This window comes from Microtus pennsylvanicus, chromosome 1 (assembly GCF_037038515.1).
Source record: "Microtus pennsylvanicus isolate mMicPen1 chromosome 1, mMicPen1.hap1, whole genome shotgun sequence".
Taxonomy (NCBI): Eukaryota; Metazoa; Chordata; class Mammalia; order Rodentia; family Cricetidae; genus Microtus; species Microtus pennsylvanicus.
In genome coordinates this window covers 208,201,972-208,218,390 of record NC_134579.1, presented here as the reverse complement: position 1 = coordinate 208,218,390, position 16,419 = coordinate 208,201,972, and the positions used below count along the sequence as shown (strand labels likewise).

General features: G+C 42.9%; 1 protein-coding gene and 1 long non-coding RNA gene across 10 annotated transcripts in view; one reads left to right on the top strand and one right to left on the bottom strand.

The window, feature by feature from the left end:
* The window catches only part of LOC142836131 (uncharacterized), a 51,120-nt gene extending 36,108 nt beyond the window's left edge, over positions 1-15,012 (bottom strand). For both annotated transcript variants that reach the window (XR_012907996.1, XR_012907997.1), the window contains exons 1-2: positions 14,875-15,012; positions 14,649-14,737 (exon numbers count right to left, since the gene is read on the bottom strand). This is a non-coding gene — a long non-coding RNA (uncharacterized LOC142836131). The remainder of the gene's footprint in view (positions 1-14,648; positions 14,738-14,874) is intronic.
* The window catches only part of Ipcef1 (interaction protein for cytohesin exchange factors 1), a 147,833-nt gene that overhangs the window by 63,776 nt on the left and 67,638 nt on the right, over positions 1-16,419 (top strand). For 3 of the 8 annotated variants that reach the window (XM_075950108.1, XM_075950091.1, XM_075950094.1), the window contains 2 exons: positions 13,886-13,925; positions 14,670-14,839. In XM_075950108.1, coding sequence (XP_075806223.1) covers positions 13,886-13,925; positions 14,670-14,839 — 210 coding nt within the window. Of the gene's footprint in view, positions 1-13,619; positions 13,926-14,246; positions 14,390-14,669; positions 14,840-16,419 lie in introns of those variants that run through there. The other 5 variants (XM_075950103.1, XM_075950098.1, XM_075950130.1 and 2 more) reach the window with 3 other exon arrangements.

Here is a 16,419-nt window from a genome sequence, read left to right as displayed (position 1 = left end):
AGGGACTGGATCCACAGTCCACTTGGTAAGGCACTTGTCTAGGTTTGAATCCAAATATCCCACAAACTGGGTATTGTGTACATCTATAACCTCAGCACTCATGAGGTGGAGGCAGGAGGATAAGAAACTTAGGGTAAATAGTGAATTCCAGGTGAGCCTGGACTATATGTAACTCTGCCTGAAAAAAAAAAAAAGAATTATCAGAAGAAGGGAACATTGACTTGGTAACCAAATTGAGCAAGTGAGTATGCTTTTCTGATGCAAATTAGACAGCAGGTGTCAGGGCAAGTTGGCCCAATAGTGATGGAGATAGGAGTTCCTGGGACAGCTCTTAGAAGGTGCATCTCCCTAAAAGGCAGGGCATCTGGTAAGTCCTCTCTTTGGCTTTCTGAGCCCTTCATTTCCCAGGCATGCAACAGTGAGCATACTTTAAAACTGATCTAATTCTAAATGATAGGAAAAGCTTCCCGGTCATAAGAAATAGTGCAAACTTTAACAGACAGGGCAGAAAAGCAAAAATGAAAACACAGAGTATAGTCAAGGTATGTACCATCAGGTTTGTAGAATCACCGTTTAAAATGAAGGCCAGAGAGAGGCAGTCACTTGGGTGTAAGGATGGAGGTTTTTAATGTCAGAGATGTGAGCTGTCACAGTGGAGGTAACAGGAAAAGAAGGAGAATAAGTAGAGTGCTGTTGGGAGGGTTTCTGCTGGAAGCCGAGAGAGCATGAGACGTACAGGGTATTACCAAAAACCTTCTGCAGCCAAAAAGGGCGAAAAGAAATGAGTATCATAGGTGTGTGGAGGAAGAGTCAGGAGGTCAGTGTGTGTGTGTGTGTGTTTATGTGCACATTTGTGTAGTTACGCACACGCTGGTGGGTCAGAGGACAACTTGAGGACATCAGTTCTGCTCTCTCATTTTGTGTGTTCTGGGGATAGAATTCAGATCACCAGACTTTGTTGCAAGTATATTTCCCGGCTGTTCCATCCATCAGCACTTAAATACTCTTCTAGTCTTGAATGTATTTATTCATTTGTGTGTGTGTGGGTGCACCCATGCACACTGGCACACTACCAAGGTGGGAGTATGGGAGCCAGAGGACAGCTTGTTTAAGTTCGTTCTCTCATTTGACTATGTGGGTCCTGGAGATTAGTGGTCAGGCTTGCTGGCAACTGCCTGTGGTTGCCGAACCATCCTTCCATCCCTCGAAGTTCAAAGAAAAAAATGTGTGTACTTACAGGCATATGTGTATGTGTTATATGGACAGAGAAACAGAAGACAGAATGAAACACTAACGGTTTTGCTAGGTCCTTGAATAATAACATGACCCTTGTATTACTTCAACTTTTGCACTGAAAGGATATAATTTTCCAACTGGGAGAAATTAATTTTACATGTGGAGAGAAATAGAGAGAGCTAAGGTAATATAAACCCATCTAACACGGAAATATTCATGGAAGTCTAGAAAGAAGAAAAAATAAAGATTACATGTTCTCTCTCATACATGAGCTTGCCTGTGAGGTTTGTATGTATTTGTGGGTGTAAGTGTGGAGTGGATATAGGCTCTGAGACCAGAAATAAAATGAAAAGTGAAAAGGTGTTGAAGTGGGGGAGGATGATAAGACACATGGGACATGAAAACAGAAAAGGAAGTTAGGTAGGAGGTGAGAGGAAGAGTTCAAAGCAGGGAGGGGATGGGGAAGAGAGCGTAGACAGGGATGGCGACAAGAAACAAGTTTTGTTTGAAAATGCCACAATGAAACTTAATCGTGTATACTAATTAAAAAATAAAAATATTCATTTAATATGCATCCAGAATCTATTATCTGTTGGTGTTTGTCTTAGATAAGAACTAGAAATTTAACTGACTTCAGATAATGTGATCGTTTGAATGAGAATGGTCCCTATGGGTTTATAGACAGCAGCATTAGTTGAAAGGATTAAGACATGTGGCCTTGCTGTACTGAAGTGGCCTTGTTGGAGGAAGTGTGTCTCTGGGGGTGGGCTTTGAGGTTTCAGAATCTCAAACCCAGGCCAGGTGGCTCTCGCTCTCTTTCTGCTGCCTGCCAACCCAGACTTAGAACTCTTGGCTCCTTCTCCAGCACCATGTCTGCCTGCACGCTGCCATGCTTCCTGCCATGACAATAATGGACTGAACCTCTGAGCTGTCAGCCAGCTCCAATGAAATATTTTCCTTTATAGGAGTTGCCATGGTCATGGTGCCTCTCCACAGCAACAGAAACCCTACCTAAGACAGATCAATTAAGATGTTCACATCTTTAAAAAATAGGACTAGAAGAAAATGGCTGGTGGGATTACCAGAGGTCTCCTGGGTCATCTGTGTGACCCCTGACCTAGAGCGATCATCACTATGGCATGTGTCCCACTTCCCTTGGTCCTGGACACCAGTGAATTCTGTTCTTTAGTGGAAACTGGCTATTTATGGAATTTCTCATTCTCTGAGCCCCCCTGCACTGCAGCCCACCTCAGCCCAGCTTCCCCTCTGGCTCTATTTTCCTCTCGTTTTTCTCAGTGCCACAGGCACTGGGGAGCTCTATTAGCACAGCTCTTAAGCATTTTTCCCAGCAGCCTTGGCTTTTACCCTCCTTTATCCATTCAGAAAATTCGTTCAATTTTCTGCTATCATTTGTTCCCGAAGTCAGAGGTGGCAGAGGCGACCTATTTTTGCCTCACTCATTTCACAAGGTTTAGTTGATACATTTGACCTAATCAGATCCCGGATTACTCTTCATTTCCCCTAAACTAATGTTTGCTGAGCCTTCATGGGCTGAACACTCTGCCTGGGGCGGGAGTGCAAAGATGAACAGCTCACCGTCTCTTGGAGAAAAAGAAGACAGGTGCTCCTAGCCAGACGGTTCATCACTGGGACTTGTACAATAAACGGTGTCCACAACTTAAAACTAGATTTAAGTGTTTGAAATTTAGTTATGTGTAAATGTTACTCACTTTGGCTAAGCTGGGTTGTTTGTAACCTGACAGTATTCTGTTTTCTCTTCGGAACAAAAGAGTGGATTTTTTTAAAAGCAAAAGCTGGGGTTAGAACCTGGAATAATCAACTCACCAAGTTCTAAGACTTCCCTCTTGGTGACGCTCCTTCTGTAGAGTGACCCTTGCCTTTCCCTCTTCTATTGGGCTTTCCCGGTGGCCCCTCTTCCTCTCAGTCTACCAGGCACCTAAATACCAGAGTAGGTTTTCTTTTTTCTTTATCTTCCCAATAATATTTTGATTGATTGTTTGGTAGTTTCCCATAATGCTCCCTGAACACATTCCCTTCCCAGTCTTTCCAGGTTCACCCCTCTTCCCTTGTGACCTCCACCAAAGAAAAACAGGAGAAAATAAAAATTAAAAGAAAATACAAAGTTCAATTTGTGTTGCCCATATACTCACTGGAGCATGATCAAACTCTCAGTGGCCAGCCCCTGAAAGAAAAGTGAGTTCTTCCTCACCCCCCCACCCCTAAAGCCATCAACTACATAAAGCTACTCTTCAGAATTCCATCACAATTTTTAAGAGTCCTCTTCAATGGCTTCCTGTCTAGACTGTTTCTTTTTGGGGAGATGTGGGTGGTAGTGGTGGTTTATGTTGTCACCTGAGTCCATACCTCTACTGTTATGACCTCTAGAGATCTAGAGTCTATGACCTCTATTGCTGCTAAGGGCCATGATGGTGTCCACGGTTCTTGCTGCAACCAAGGGCCATATTGATATCTTTGGTTTGTACTGCTACCAAAGACCATGCTGGGGTCCATGGCTGATACCGGAGGCCATGTGGATGTCCGTGGTCCATACTGTCACCAGAAACCGAGTGGAACTTCATGATCCATGCTGCTACTGACTGTAGAGGGGCAAGGGAGCTTCTTTGGCAGTGGTATTGATGACTTCAGACTCATCATGGAGAATGAGAGACAGAGTGGATTATCTTAACTGTAGTTCTCATGGTGGTACGTACTAGTGTACATTTGATTGGTGGCTACCCATTGGACTTCCTGTAAGCCTGACAGTTTAGAACACAATTTACAAGGCCCTGTGTGATTGGCTTTGCCACTCAAGGTGGTCGTCTGTCACTCTGTGTTGATGCTCACTGGATCAGCCACACCTATACTGTTGTTTGTTGTACATCCTCTTAGGCCTGGGTCTTTCTTTTTCCAAGCATTTGATGTGAGCTCACAGGCTGTCTTCCTTGATGGCATTCTTCTGGTGAATTCACCTCCATTAACTCAGTTCAAAGCTGTATGACTGTGTTTTCTAGAGGATTATTAACTGTCTTTCCTTCGCTGAAGACTGCCAGAAGACAAAATGTCAGGTACTGTCATTGTGGTGTTCCTTTGTTCCAGCGGTCATTGTGTCTGACTCAGCGGTTGTGTTCCTTGATGCTGTCTGGACCGAGTGGTCTGGTGTGTGGGGAGTTCATCTCTTCTGCTACTTCCTGTGTTGACTTCATGGAAGGCTCTGTATTGGCCCGCGATGCATAAAGCATTTATTGCCTAGTTTTTACATGATTATGACAGTCACTGTCTTAGACCCCTGTCTTTAAGAAGCCTATGTTACCTTTCCTTTCTCTGGGCTGTGAAATGAGCCCAGGGATGTGGTCATAGTTATGGTGAAGTGAGAAGCTTAGTTCTCATGTTAGATCATGTGAAAGGATGCGAAACCGAATTGGCAGTTTCGTGTTGTAGGTGACATCAGCACAAACCTACGCTGAAGCGATGGAGCCAGCACTGCTCTCTATGAGTCTGATACACAGACCAGGCCCTGGAGACTGGGTCACACATCTACTCCCACAGGGCCTCAGTTAGGAAGACTCCATGGGCCACTAGAGATAGGTTAATGGGCAGGGTGGGAGATGCTTGCTACTCACCGTTAGAAAACATCTGTTCCTTTGGCATCTGTCACAGGAGACCATCTCGGGTCCCAAATTCTCAGTACTTAGATGGGACAGTTGAGATGTGCTGAAAAGGGCATTGTGATTTTTGAGGAAAAAGTATGTTAGGTACAGCTGGAGGTGTGCCTAGAGCAAGCCCATTTTATATTCAAAAGAGAACTGAGGCCACTCTCTAGGTGGGCTGAAGTTCAGTGCCAGTTAATCTCAGAGGAGTTTTTACCTAAAAATGTACCCATTTCAGAGCAATAATTGCACTGGGGTAGCTTTTAGATTGCTGAGCATCACCAATCTCCTTTTCCAGTGGAAGTATTTTGCAGTTCAGAGAAATCCAGCAGCAGGAGCCCTTCCAGATGTTTGTCAGCTCACCCTTCTTACTACAACCATCACAGGAAGCAAAAATTGATATGCGGCATAATGTTTTGATTGCTTTGTGCCAGACGCTAGGCTAGGTACTAGACTTTGAGTGTAATATGTCTACAAGAACAGTGGTTCTGCCTTGAAGTCTTGGGCAGAGGCTCAGCCTGACTGCGAGGAGCCAATTATGAGCTGAAGTATTTTTAGTAGGGCCATCATGGTTACTCAGGCTGTCCAAGGTCTACGCTGTAGGTGGTGAGGTTGAGTGTGATGTACTATTAGTTTCAGACAGAACAAAATGAGGCTTTGACAAAGGCAGCAGTAGTAGAATTGTATATGGATGGGAGGCTCACCAGAACCTGGGAGGCAACCTGGCCAGGGCAGTGAGTAGGCACATGTGTGGGCTGGAAGAAAGGCCGCAGAAGTGACTCACAGTTCTGGGTTGAATCTCGGGTGGGCAGACTTACTATAACACACATCCTTGTGAGCCACACAGAGTGATAAACCTTTACATCATGATACCAATTTCAGAGGCCCCAGCAGCACATGCCGACAAGATTGGAGACTGAAGCAAAGTTGCACACAGATGAGCAAAAGACCTTGCCTGACCCACTAGTTCTAAGTGATCTGTAAGTTAGCCACAGAGGTGAGGTTCCTCATCTGTGAAACAGAGAGCAGAACAGGACATGCCAACAAGGACCTTGGGAGGTCAGATATAGCAGCCATTCCAACGACGACAAAGAAAGAACACTGAACGAAGTTAAGATATGTACAAGAGCTTATTAACTGCCTTCTGAAGCCAGAGAAGTCTTCACGTAGAAGTGGTGCTTGACAGGGTCTCAAAGGATTAGCTTAACCAGGAGAGGCAGTGGAAGGAAAGGCATTAACAGAGCTGAGTTGTTAAAGTGCTTGAGATTCTTCAGGATATAGAAACAATTAGGGTTTTAGGACAGAAAGGAGGTATTTGGTGGTATGACTAGAAAAGTCAGTAGGTTGGCATTTCAATTGTAATTTAAAGATAGATTACTATAAATGAAATCTGTGACTTCTATACAAGCATGTGGCTCCGAGTTCTCACTCAGCAACACTCTAGTTTCCTTCAGACAAATATCAACGGTAGACAAGAGAAACAGAAAGACTAGGAGTTACCATTAGAACCAAAGACTGGTTAATCAGGTCTGAAAATCAAACTCGAAAAGTAGTAGGTATTACTGAAGCCAAGGGCCTGATGGGTACCTGGGTGGTGATCTAAAAGAAGCTTGTGTCTATGGCAAGTTCAGAAGGGGTGAAAAACAGCCAGTAAGTGTGGGGCAAGCGGGGTTCACTGACTGGTGAGAGCGGCAAACAGAGGTTCCCTCTGTATGAACAGGGCTGTGGATGGAGGAGAAACAAAAAAGAGAGACCACATTTGGCCATCTTAGGAAGGAAGGAAATGCTCAAAACCAGGAACCAAAGAGGTTTGGATGAGGAGCTGGGTATGCAAGATTCCTAACCAGGATTTCAAGTGACTGTAGGGCTAGCTTTCATTAAGGAGAGGCAATCTGAAGTCACCTGGGGGGAAAGGAGAGAGATGCGGACAGGAAGGAGGAGAAGGGGGAGGGGCATTTTACAAACGTACATTTTTTTAATGGACAATATGTGTATATCCTCTCTCTGCCACATTTTCATGCCAAAGTCCCAATCTAGTTCAAGTTGGGATGCTGTTAAGAGATGTGTTGAAAGATTATAGGTCCTGAGAGTGGTGCCCTCATGAAGGACAGTTGTGCCCTTATTAGCCCTTATCTGAGAAAGATGAATTTCTTATTGGACATGTGAGGATATATTAAGATCAGGGAGAGGTCATCACCATTGTTAACAACTCGACCTTACCTATCCCAGGTTCTAAAACTAAGATAACATTTTGTTTTATTTTTTTAAGTCAACCAGTCTGTGGTTTTCTGTTATAACAGTCCATGCTGAGTAAAGAAAAATTTCAAAACACATTTAAAATAGTGCCAAGAAAGATAGGATCTGCAATAAAAATAGGAGATATAATTTTGAATTAAGAATCCTTTTTTTTTTCATTTTTTCCTTTTTGATTTCTGAGATAGGGTTTCTCTGTGTAGCCTTGGCTTTCTTGGAATTTACTCTGTAGACCAGGCTGGCCTCAAACTCAGAGATCTTCCTGCCTCTGCCTCCCAAGTGCTGGCGTTAAAGGTGTGTGCCACCACCACCCAGTGAGTTAGGAATTTTAAACTCTAATGAACAAATCAAGGATGGGGTACTAAGAATATTTTTTAAAGTTTTGTAGTCTTTCAAAATGTTGATCCAAATGGAAAAGTAAATGGATCTTGAAATTATTTAGTAATATTAAAAAAGAAGATAGAATTCTTGAAATAGAAAGCTTTATATGTGAGATAAAATCAATATTGAACTGTATGTGTGTATGTGTGTGTTTTGTGTGTGTGTGCGTGTGGAAGCCACCCTTGAACATTCGACCTTAGAAATTATCCAGAATCTCCCACTGACCTGGAGCTTAACAAGTAGGCCTGCCTCATTATCAACAAGCCTCAGGTACCTTTCTGTCTCCCTCTCCACAGGGCTGAGATTATGGGCACATGCTACCCATGCCAGAGTTTTACATGGGTGGTGGGAATCAAGCTGAGAGTCCCATGCTTAGGAAGTAGACTTTTCATAGACTGAGTTCTCTCCTCAGCCAAGCATCAGATGCCACCAAACCCGACAATCCTGGAACCCACATGGTGAAGAAGAAAACTGACTCCTGCAAGTTGTCCTCGTACACACACACACACACACACACACACACACACACACACACACACACACAACATAATAAGAAGTTTAAAAAAATTGTATGTTTCATGAGGTATTATCAATGGGCACCGAAAGCACTTTGAAAATAGCTAAATACTTGAAGAGACACCTGTCCTGTCACCATGCAATTCCAGTTCAGATTGATACCAAGCCTAGAGTAACATGCATGTATACCAACAATGTTTATTTACACAGAGTTGTTAACTGCCTATTTATAGCTGATAGCGCAAACTGTCAAAGCGTAAACACGCATTATTAAACAATTGGATAAAGAAATCACAGAACGTTTTTAATTGTCACACTGTAAATGAGCTAGAGCTACATACGTCAACATGGAAAAGGCATTAAAGAGAAGTAAGGGGAGATGCCCACACTAGTGCTAGTGTGTAACTATCACAGTCACTAACATGTAACATGAAAACATGCTCATTGTAGAGTAATCTGGTACGACGGAGAGAGAAATGGATTAGGGGAGGGACTTGGAGAGACTGCAGTATTTCTATTTTATTTTCTTCAAAATGGTCCAAAATAAGAAAAGGATAAAGAGCAGTGTGACATTCAATACTTCAGGATATGGGGTAGCCAAAGCACCTTGCACTGTCCCGCCAATCTGCTGCCAAGTGTGCATCGTTCCCCGAGCACAATGAGTTTGGCTTGAGAGAAAGCAGGTAGCTTTATCCATCACAGCCTTCAGCTCTCCTGGTACTGTCCTATCTCCTCTTTTCAGTAGTCATCAATGTTGTGTATCCTTCCTTGGTTCACACTCATCCCGGAACCTGCTGGAATGTGTCTCATAGCTCTGAACAGTATTAAGACTATGTAGCCAATATTTCCGTGCTGGTCTAAATCTGAAAAGTCCCACACAGACTTGTGTGCTTGAACACATGGTCTCCATCTGGTCACAGTTTGGTGAGGGTGTAGAATTCTTGAGGCCCAAGACCTCCCCACTCTCAGTAGGCTGCTAGGGGTTAACCCCGAGGGTGATGGGCTGCTTCCTGTCACAGATCTTTGTTTCCTGGCCTGCAGTGACAGTCTTAAGCTCCTGTTGCCTAAGACCTAACTGTTGCACTCTATGTTCTCTCTCATGATGTATTTCCTGAAACTGTGTGAGCCCAAATAACCCCTCCCGGTTAAGTTCCTCTTATCAGATAGTGTGTCACGGTGGTGAGAAAAATAATAACACAGAAAAGCTCCAACAAACCTTTCCCTTTAAAGCAACACAATTTGGTGGCTTGGACCAACGTTTCTCTGGAGTTTCTCCCTCCTTTTCATGATACTCTTTTCTTGAGTTTGACCCTGGGTATTCCCATTCAGTTTTCTTCAGGGGGACCTTTTCATTGCTTTATCATTTATGTACTGGTCTTTCTCTGGGTTCTTTTTTTTTTTTTTTTTTTTTTTTTTTTGGTTTTTGAGACAGGGTTTCCCTGTAGCTTTTGGAGCCTGTCCTGAACTAGCTCTTATAGACCAGGCTGGCCTCAAACTCAAACATATCCGCCTGCCTCTGTCTCCCGAGTACTGGGATTAAAGGCATGCACCACTGCCGCCCAGCTTCTCTGAGTTCTTACCTAACGTTGAGTCCTTTGCTATTCTTTAGCTTTTCCAAGAAATCATACCCCAACTAAAACTCCCCCTACCCGTCTCCATTGTTCCCTACCAGAGAGAGATTTTCATCCATGTTTGCTATTGCATGATGTCTAAGTGGTTAGTGTTCTGAAAAAGCTAAGCACAGTTTTAAGTGTATTATCATAGGTAAGTTTTTGCTGATCAAGTGCCTTACAATTTTTTCTAAAAAGTTGAGTTTAGTTTTCCAACAATATAGAAAAATACTTGTGGAAATGTCAAGTATTTGTGCAGAACCCGAAACGCCAAGGTTTTGGTCACTTAGTTAGTAAGTAATGGTAGTTTATATTGTCAGGCATGTAAGGAATATACTACCCAAACTGGCAGATGCTGAAAGCCAGTGTGCCTGCAAATGAAGAACCACGTGTCCACTTCGTTGCTTAGCTTTAACTGCGAACTTAATACAATCTGTAATTATCTGGGAAGAGAATCTCAATCAGGGATTGTCTACTTAGGGCTGGCCTGGAGCATGTATGTGGGGATTGCCTTCAGTAAACTGATGTGGAAAAACCCAGCCCACCATGGGCAGCACCATTCTCTAGGCTGGGTTCCTGATCTGTAGACGAGTGTGCTGAGCACAAGGAAGCAAGTGAGCATGTCTGCACTTATTTCTTTCTACTCTTGGCTGTAGATGCGATGCGACCAACTGCTTTATGCTCCTGCAACTGCGACCTCCTCCACGGTGATGGCTTACACTTGAATTACAAGTTCAAACACACCCCTCTCCCTGAAGCTCCTTTTGACCATGTTGTTTTTACCACAATAGCAGACATGAAACTAGAATATCAATGTATCACTATAAAATTTTATATAATTCAGTGACCAGGATCACTGAACGTGCATGTGTGTGTATGCATGTATATGTGCATAGATGTGTAGGTAGAGGTCAGAGGTCAACCTCAGGTAGTATTCCTCCGGAAGAATATATCTTGTTATTTGAGTCTTGCATTGGCCTGAAACTCGCTGAGTAGGCTTAACCTGACTGCTTAGCAAGTTCCAGAGATCTGCCTGTTTCTGCCTCCCTATAGTTGACATTATAAATACACCACCATACCTGGTTAATCTGGTTTCTGGGCATCTAACTGAGGTCCTTATGCTTGTACGGCAAGCACTTTATTGACTGAGCCTTCTACTTGGCCCTCAAATGAAACATTTGAGCCATCTTCCCAAAGCCAAAGTACACTTTTCTTTAATAAAGATTATCTATGCATCTCCAATGAGAATCTCTCTGCCACCCCCCCCCCCCCAATTTTAGATCTATTTTAGGGAAAATTTAGAGTTTTAAAGTAAGTGGTCAGTTTTCTTTATAACATTCAAACAGGAAAAAAATAAGTTGGGAGGAATATCTAAGTTAACTCTAAATGTCCGTGACGGTCGGAATCGTCCCATAAAACACTCAAGCGGCTGTTCATGTTTTCACCTACTCAGTGAGAAAGCCACATGAAGGTCTTGAAACTGACTAGTTCATGGGTTCCACTTCCTGTTGTGAGGAGGAAAATGTGTCTTAGACTCAGTAATCTTTTCAGAGGTTGTTTTTATTCCTTCTTGTAGAGCAGTTGGGGTTTCAAACGCACATCTATCAAGTGAAACCGAAACCCTTGGTAATTTGTTATTTCTCTAATGTGCAGCCTGCTTCTGGCTAGGGGAAAACACTTGAACAGCCAGTTTGCTTTGTGGGAGGACTATCAGGGCAGGCTTGAATCACAAGGAGCTTGCTGGGAGGGATGGAACACTTTGCTGGGTGGAGGCTGTTTTGACCTGATATGGATTCCTAACTCTCAACCCATGCTAGGCACAAGAATCCAGCTGGTCTTTGGAGAAATAAAGACACATTTTGACTTGGGGATTTATTTACCTGGAAGCCACTGTAGGCTTGATGGCTTGATGGCAGAGACGAAGAGCTACCAGTGTGTGTGTGGGGTGTGTGTGTGTGTGGGGGGGACGGCTAACAACTTCCCAGTGGAGAGGCTCAGTTCCCTGTTCTCCATGGTTGAGGAGCCACGGAATGAAAGTTGCTTCTGCTCTTCCCTTCTAGGACTGCATAGCTGACCCCTAGGCATTGGTTCCCATTTTGTTGTTCTTTTTTAAGAGCTGTTGTTGTTTGAAGTGATGCAGTTTCATCTTGTTTACCTGGGGCTCCAGCCTTCTAGGAATAAGCTTGGACACCTCTGCTTTCTTCCCTCCCCGTCCTCAGTTACAGCATTGCTCTTTCGGACCCTAGATTTCCCAAACCTTACCATATATCCTTTACTCGCTTTATCCTAACCCTAGCTCTCAATTTGACCTGCATTACATAGCCAGTAGGTGCTAATTGGGTTTACTGATCTCAGGATTTTGGCATACAAAGAAAAAAAAAAAGCCCAGAGACCAAAGAACAGCCTGGATCTTAGACCAAGGAGCTGGCAGTGTGGAAAATATTTGGGAAATGGAGGGAGATGAGCCCCTTAATATGATAATGTTGAGACTTAACTAGCGTGTCATGATTGACACAAATTGAGTTTGCTTAAACATTATCCTGAAAGAGATCAATCAATGATCCAAGGACAGAAAAGTTGATCATAAAATAAAAAGCCAGGTCAGGATTTCACTGGTTTTGTATCCCTGAAGAAACACAATTTAACCTTAACTCTATCCTCCCCGCTGAGGGAAACACAGGTCATGCTTACTCTACAATGGGGAGTTTTAGTCATTGAATGTTTGCTTATCTTTGCATATTTCCATGATGCACTGATATGTGATTATTCAAAGAAACATGATTTTTTCCCCCAAATAAATCTTGGCAGCTCTCCTTGAGTCTTATGGAATTAGAATTCATATATATATATATATATATATATATATACATATATATATATATATATATATGTATGTATATATCCACATATGTGCACACATGCACACACACATATTGCTCTATAGTCCATTCTGTCCCTAGTCAAGCGAGAATCCTCCTGTCTCAGCCTCCTGAGGATTTTCTGTAAGTCTCTTGATTTTGCAAATGAAGAAGTAGGTCTAGAGTGACTTTTTTGGGTATATAGCTCCTTGTTAATTCTGGACCTGTGGCTTTAAAAATTCTATCCTACTGTAGATCGTATTCTCTGACCAAACATACAGCAGAATTACATATACATCAGTAGTTAGAGATGTGGACTACTAGCGGGCTGCATCTAGAGTACCATAGAATTCCCGAGATTACCTACCAGCTGTTAGGGCTACTTTCATTGCATGTTCAAATGTTAAAGTCTCTGCTTGCTAACAATAAATGAAAGTGATCTAAACCTTAGATGCTGTAGAGAAAAATAAAAAATTTTAAAGCTAAAGTTCTCTGTAATATTTGCAGCAGAGAGAGACAGAGAGGAGAGAGAGAGAGAGAGAGAGAGAGAGAGAGAGAGAGAGAGAGAGAGGAGAGAAAACAGAGAGACATTTGTAAGCATATTTTTTTCTTTGAGGTTTCTAGTTTTGTCTGGGAATCTGATTTTACATGACGGTGAAAATATGTTGTGGAAAATGTGTGTATTTTATATATATCATCATGTCTGATTTGAATATTTGAATATTTATTGTCTATAAAACATGAGAAATATTCAGAGATAAAGATAGAACGAGATATGTAAATTTGGTTGCAAATAAGAGATTCCTCATCAGGAGGCTTAGAATCCCTGAGGTCACACAAGAAGAGATAAGGAATTTCTTTTCCCAGTCTGTTTAATTTTCATGGTGTAGCTAGAACCCTCCATGAAATTAGTCTGATGTGAGCATTTAACAGCTTGAGATAGAAACAATTATTTAGAAATCAAGAGAGAAAAGAAATATTGTTTCTTCTTTCACAAAAATGTATAGGTAAAGTATTTCATGATTTTCTAAAACTTCATCAAGCACGGTGCCGTGCCCTCACTAACCCAAGTAGTAGCGAGAATTGCTTGTGGGAGGAAACAGGAAGCTTGACAGATAAATGCCCTGTTACCTTTTTCCAGGTTCACTCAATGCACATCGATTCTAATTAGCACATTCTGTGCCTCAGCTCGTAGCTCCCCTTGAGCTCTGCTTGGAGAGTTTCTTTCTTTCTTTTCTTTCTTTTTTTTTTTTTTAGAATCCACCCAGCTCATAAACACTGCCACCCCCTCCCTCCTTCTCTCTTTACAAATGTTACAACACAATCAGAAATTGCCTCTGTTCTTTCCTTCCTGCATCTCCAGCAGGTTCCCTTGCGTCAGAAGCCGAGGAAGAAAACTCAAGGTAATTAGATCCCTTTTGTTCCTTTATCCCTTTCTCCTGCCTGTGAGTGTGAATTTTTTATTTTTTCTTCCTTTCTACTGAATGCCTTTTTCGGGGGGTGGGGGGGTTGATCAGAGTCTTGTCTGTCTGAATTTAATATCAGGAGATGGATGGCAAACTAAAATTTTTGGCTGCTTTGGGATTGATTTTAAGAAAGAATGACATGCTGTTCATTTGGACCGGTCCCTCGTGCTTTGTCCTCAGAGCTTAGAGAAACTGACAGAGCCAGGAAGTCCCTGGTGTCCTAAGTGGGCTTTAACCCTTCCGTGTCTGTTGCATAACTGCCGCTGTTACTATGGGAAGGACCCGTGTGTCTGCCACAATGTGCCGGCCAGCCCAGAGAGTCTCCCGTTTTCAACTTACTCTTTTTGACTAAGGTTTTCCGACCCATGCTTGCACAGAAGTCTCACTGCTTCTTTGCCTGGGTATTCTAGGCACCAAATGAATGTTTAAAAATAGAACAGATACATGGGAGTTTTTCTTTCTTTCTTTCTTTCTTTCTTTCTTTCTTTCTTTCTTTCTTTCTTTCTTCCTTCCTTCCTTCCTTCCTTCCTTCCTTCCTTCCTTCCTTCCTTCCTTTCTTCTTTTACACTTACTTTGCATGAATGTAAACACGCAACCATTACCGTGCAAACAACTAACCATTGCCTTTTGTTTTGTCCCCTGAGTTCGGGTCACACTTACCTGTTTGTATCACCTTTGCAGGTTTTTTCACCATGAGTCGGAGGAGGATATCGTGTAAAGATCTGGGCCATGCTGACTGCCAGGGTTGGCTGTACAAGAAAAAGGAAAAGGGAACTTTTCTAAGCAACAAATGGAAAAAGTTCTGGGTGGTACTGAAGGGGTCGTCGCTGTACTGGTACAGCAACCAAATGGTGAGTGATCCCTCCTCCTGCCCCAGCCTCTTTACCAGAGTGGCCTCTAGTGCACAGGGCAGGCGATCCTCCTGGGTAAGTTGATCCTGATCTCCGGGAGTTGGAGCAGAGCAAACCAGCAGATTTGATTGAGGGCTCATTTCTGCTCCAGGAGCTATGTAGGTTAGCGAGCTGAGCTGCTCGGAGAAGCAGCCATCTGGCTTTACTATTCTGATTGGAGAGGAAGAAAAGGGACCCCAATTATATCCCTGCTTAAGGAAGAAGCTGTTTGGGTTCTTCTGATGTCATTTGTTCTGTGAGATCCTAGTTGTTTCAGGATCTGTCTGGATAGCGATCGCTATGGGAATTTTGCCTAGCTAAGGTCCTATTAAAAGTTGCCCTCTACCGAGGGCCCAAATCCATCAGTTCAGAGACATGCTATTTATCCCTTCTCCCACTGCCTCCTCTCCTCCTGAACTTTGCCATGTGGGTTGGTTTGGGATTGCTAACCCTGTATACCAGCCTCGTGTGGGACTGGTGACATTGTTCCATGATGACATTAAATAGACACCGTGAAGACAACACTCACTGAGGTAGTTGGTGATGTTGTGCTTTGATGGGCACACTCTACTGTGGTCAGCTCCATGGTTTGACTGTGGAAAAAAGAGCTGGAAATTAAATTATCATATTGTCTTTTGTGGCTGGAGATACTTTGAGAGGGACGTCGGTGTTGTTGAAAATAATCTGCAGAGCTTTGCAGATAGAAGTCTGTTGCTAACTCTGGGGAAATGGAAATCCACTGCAGGTTTGGGGAGAACTGGGGTCCCTTTGTGCTGGAAAAAGGACCAATAGAGACGATTTGTTTAATCATTTAAAGGAATAGTACTAAATTAAGCCAACCTGGGGCTGGGTGGTTTCCCAAACAAACACAGCTTCCTTAAGGGGAGTTAATGCTGATTTAAGTACTTCGTGTTTTCTGTTATTTTATTTTTAATTATTGAATTACATTTATTTATCCATTGTATGTGCGTGTGTTTGGGTATATATGTGTTACCACTCATGTGTGGAAGTCAGAGTACAACTTACAAGAGGAATTGCTTCTTTTATTTCATCGTGTGGGCTCCTGTGTTCTAATTCAAGTGGTCAGCCATGGCAACAAGCACCTCATCAGCTGAGCCACCTCACCAGCTTCCATTTTTTATTGTTTTAGGCTATGGCATTTTGGCAGTTATCACTGGTAATTGTTACCTGTATCTTTCTTAAGTTGAGCTGGTCTGAGTTACCCTATAAACAGTCCTGAGGAATTTCTTGATCCTGTAGGATAGACTGGGTATTGTTGGACATGATACATCTACGGGATGCAACAGGGCTCACAATTAAGCAGTCATTCATCTCCTCATTTGGCCAGAAGGTGCTGTCCCTGTCTTTGTATAATGGGAAAGAAGTTCCTGGAGTCACACAATTGCCATTTGGCTCATTTGGCTTCTCCAGCTTCTCTTCCCCTTAGGAGAATGGATCCAGTTACTTTTAGGCATCAGATCTTCCTAGTTTTAGGCATCAGGAATCTCCCTCCTCTGCATGAGTGGCCATGTTGGCTTGGC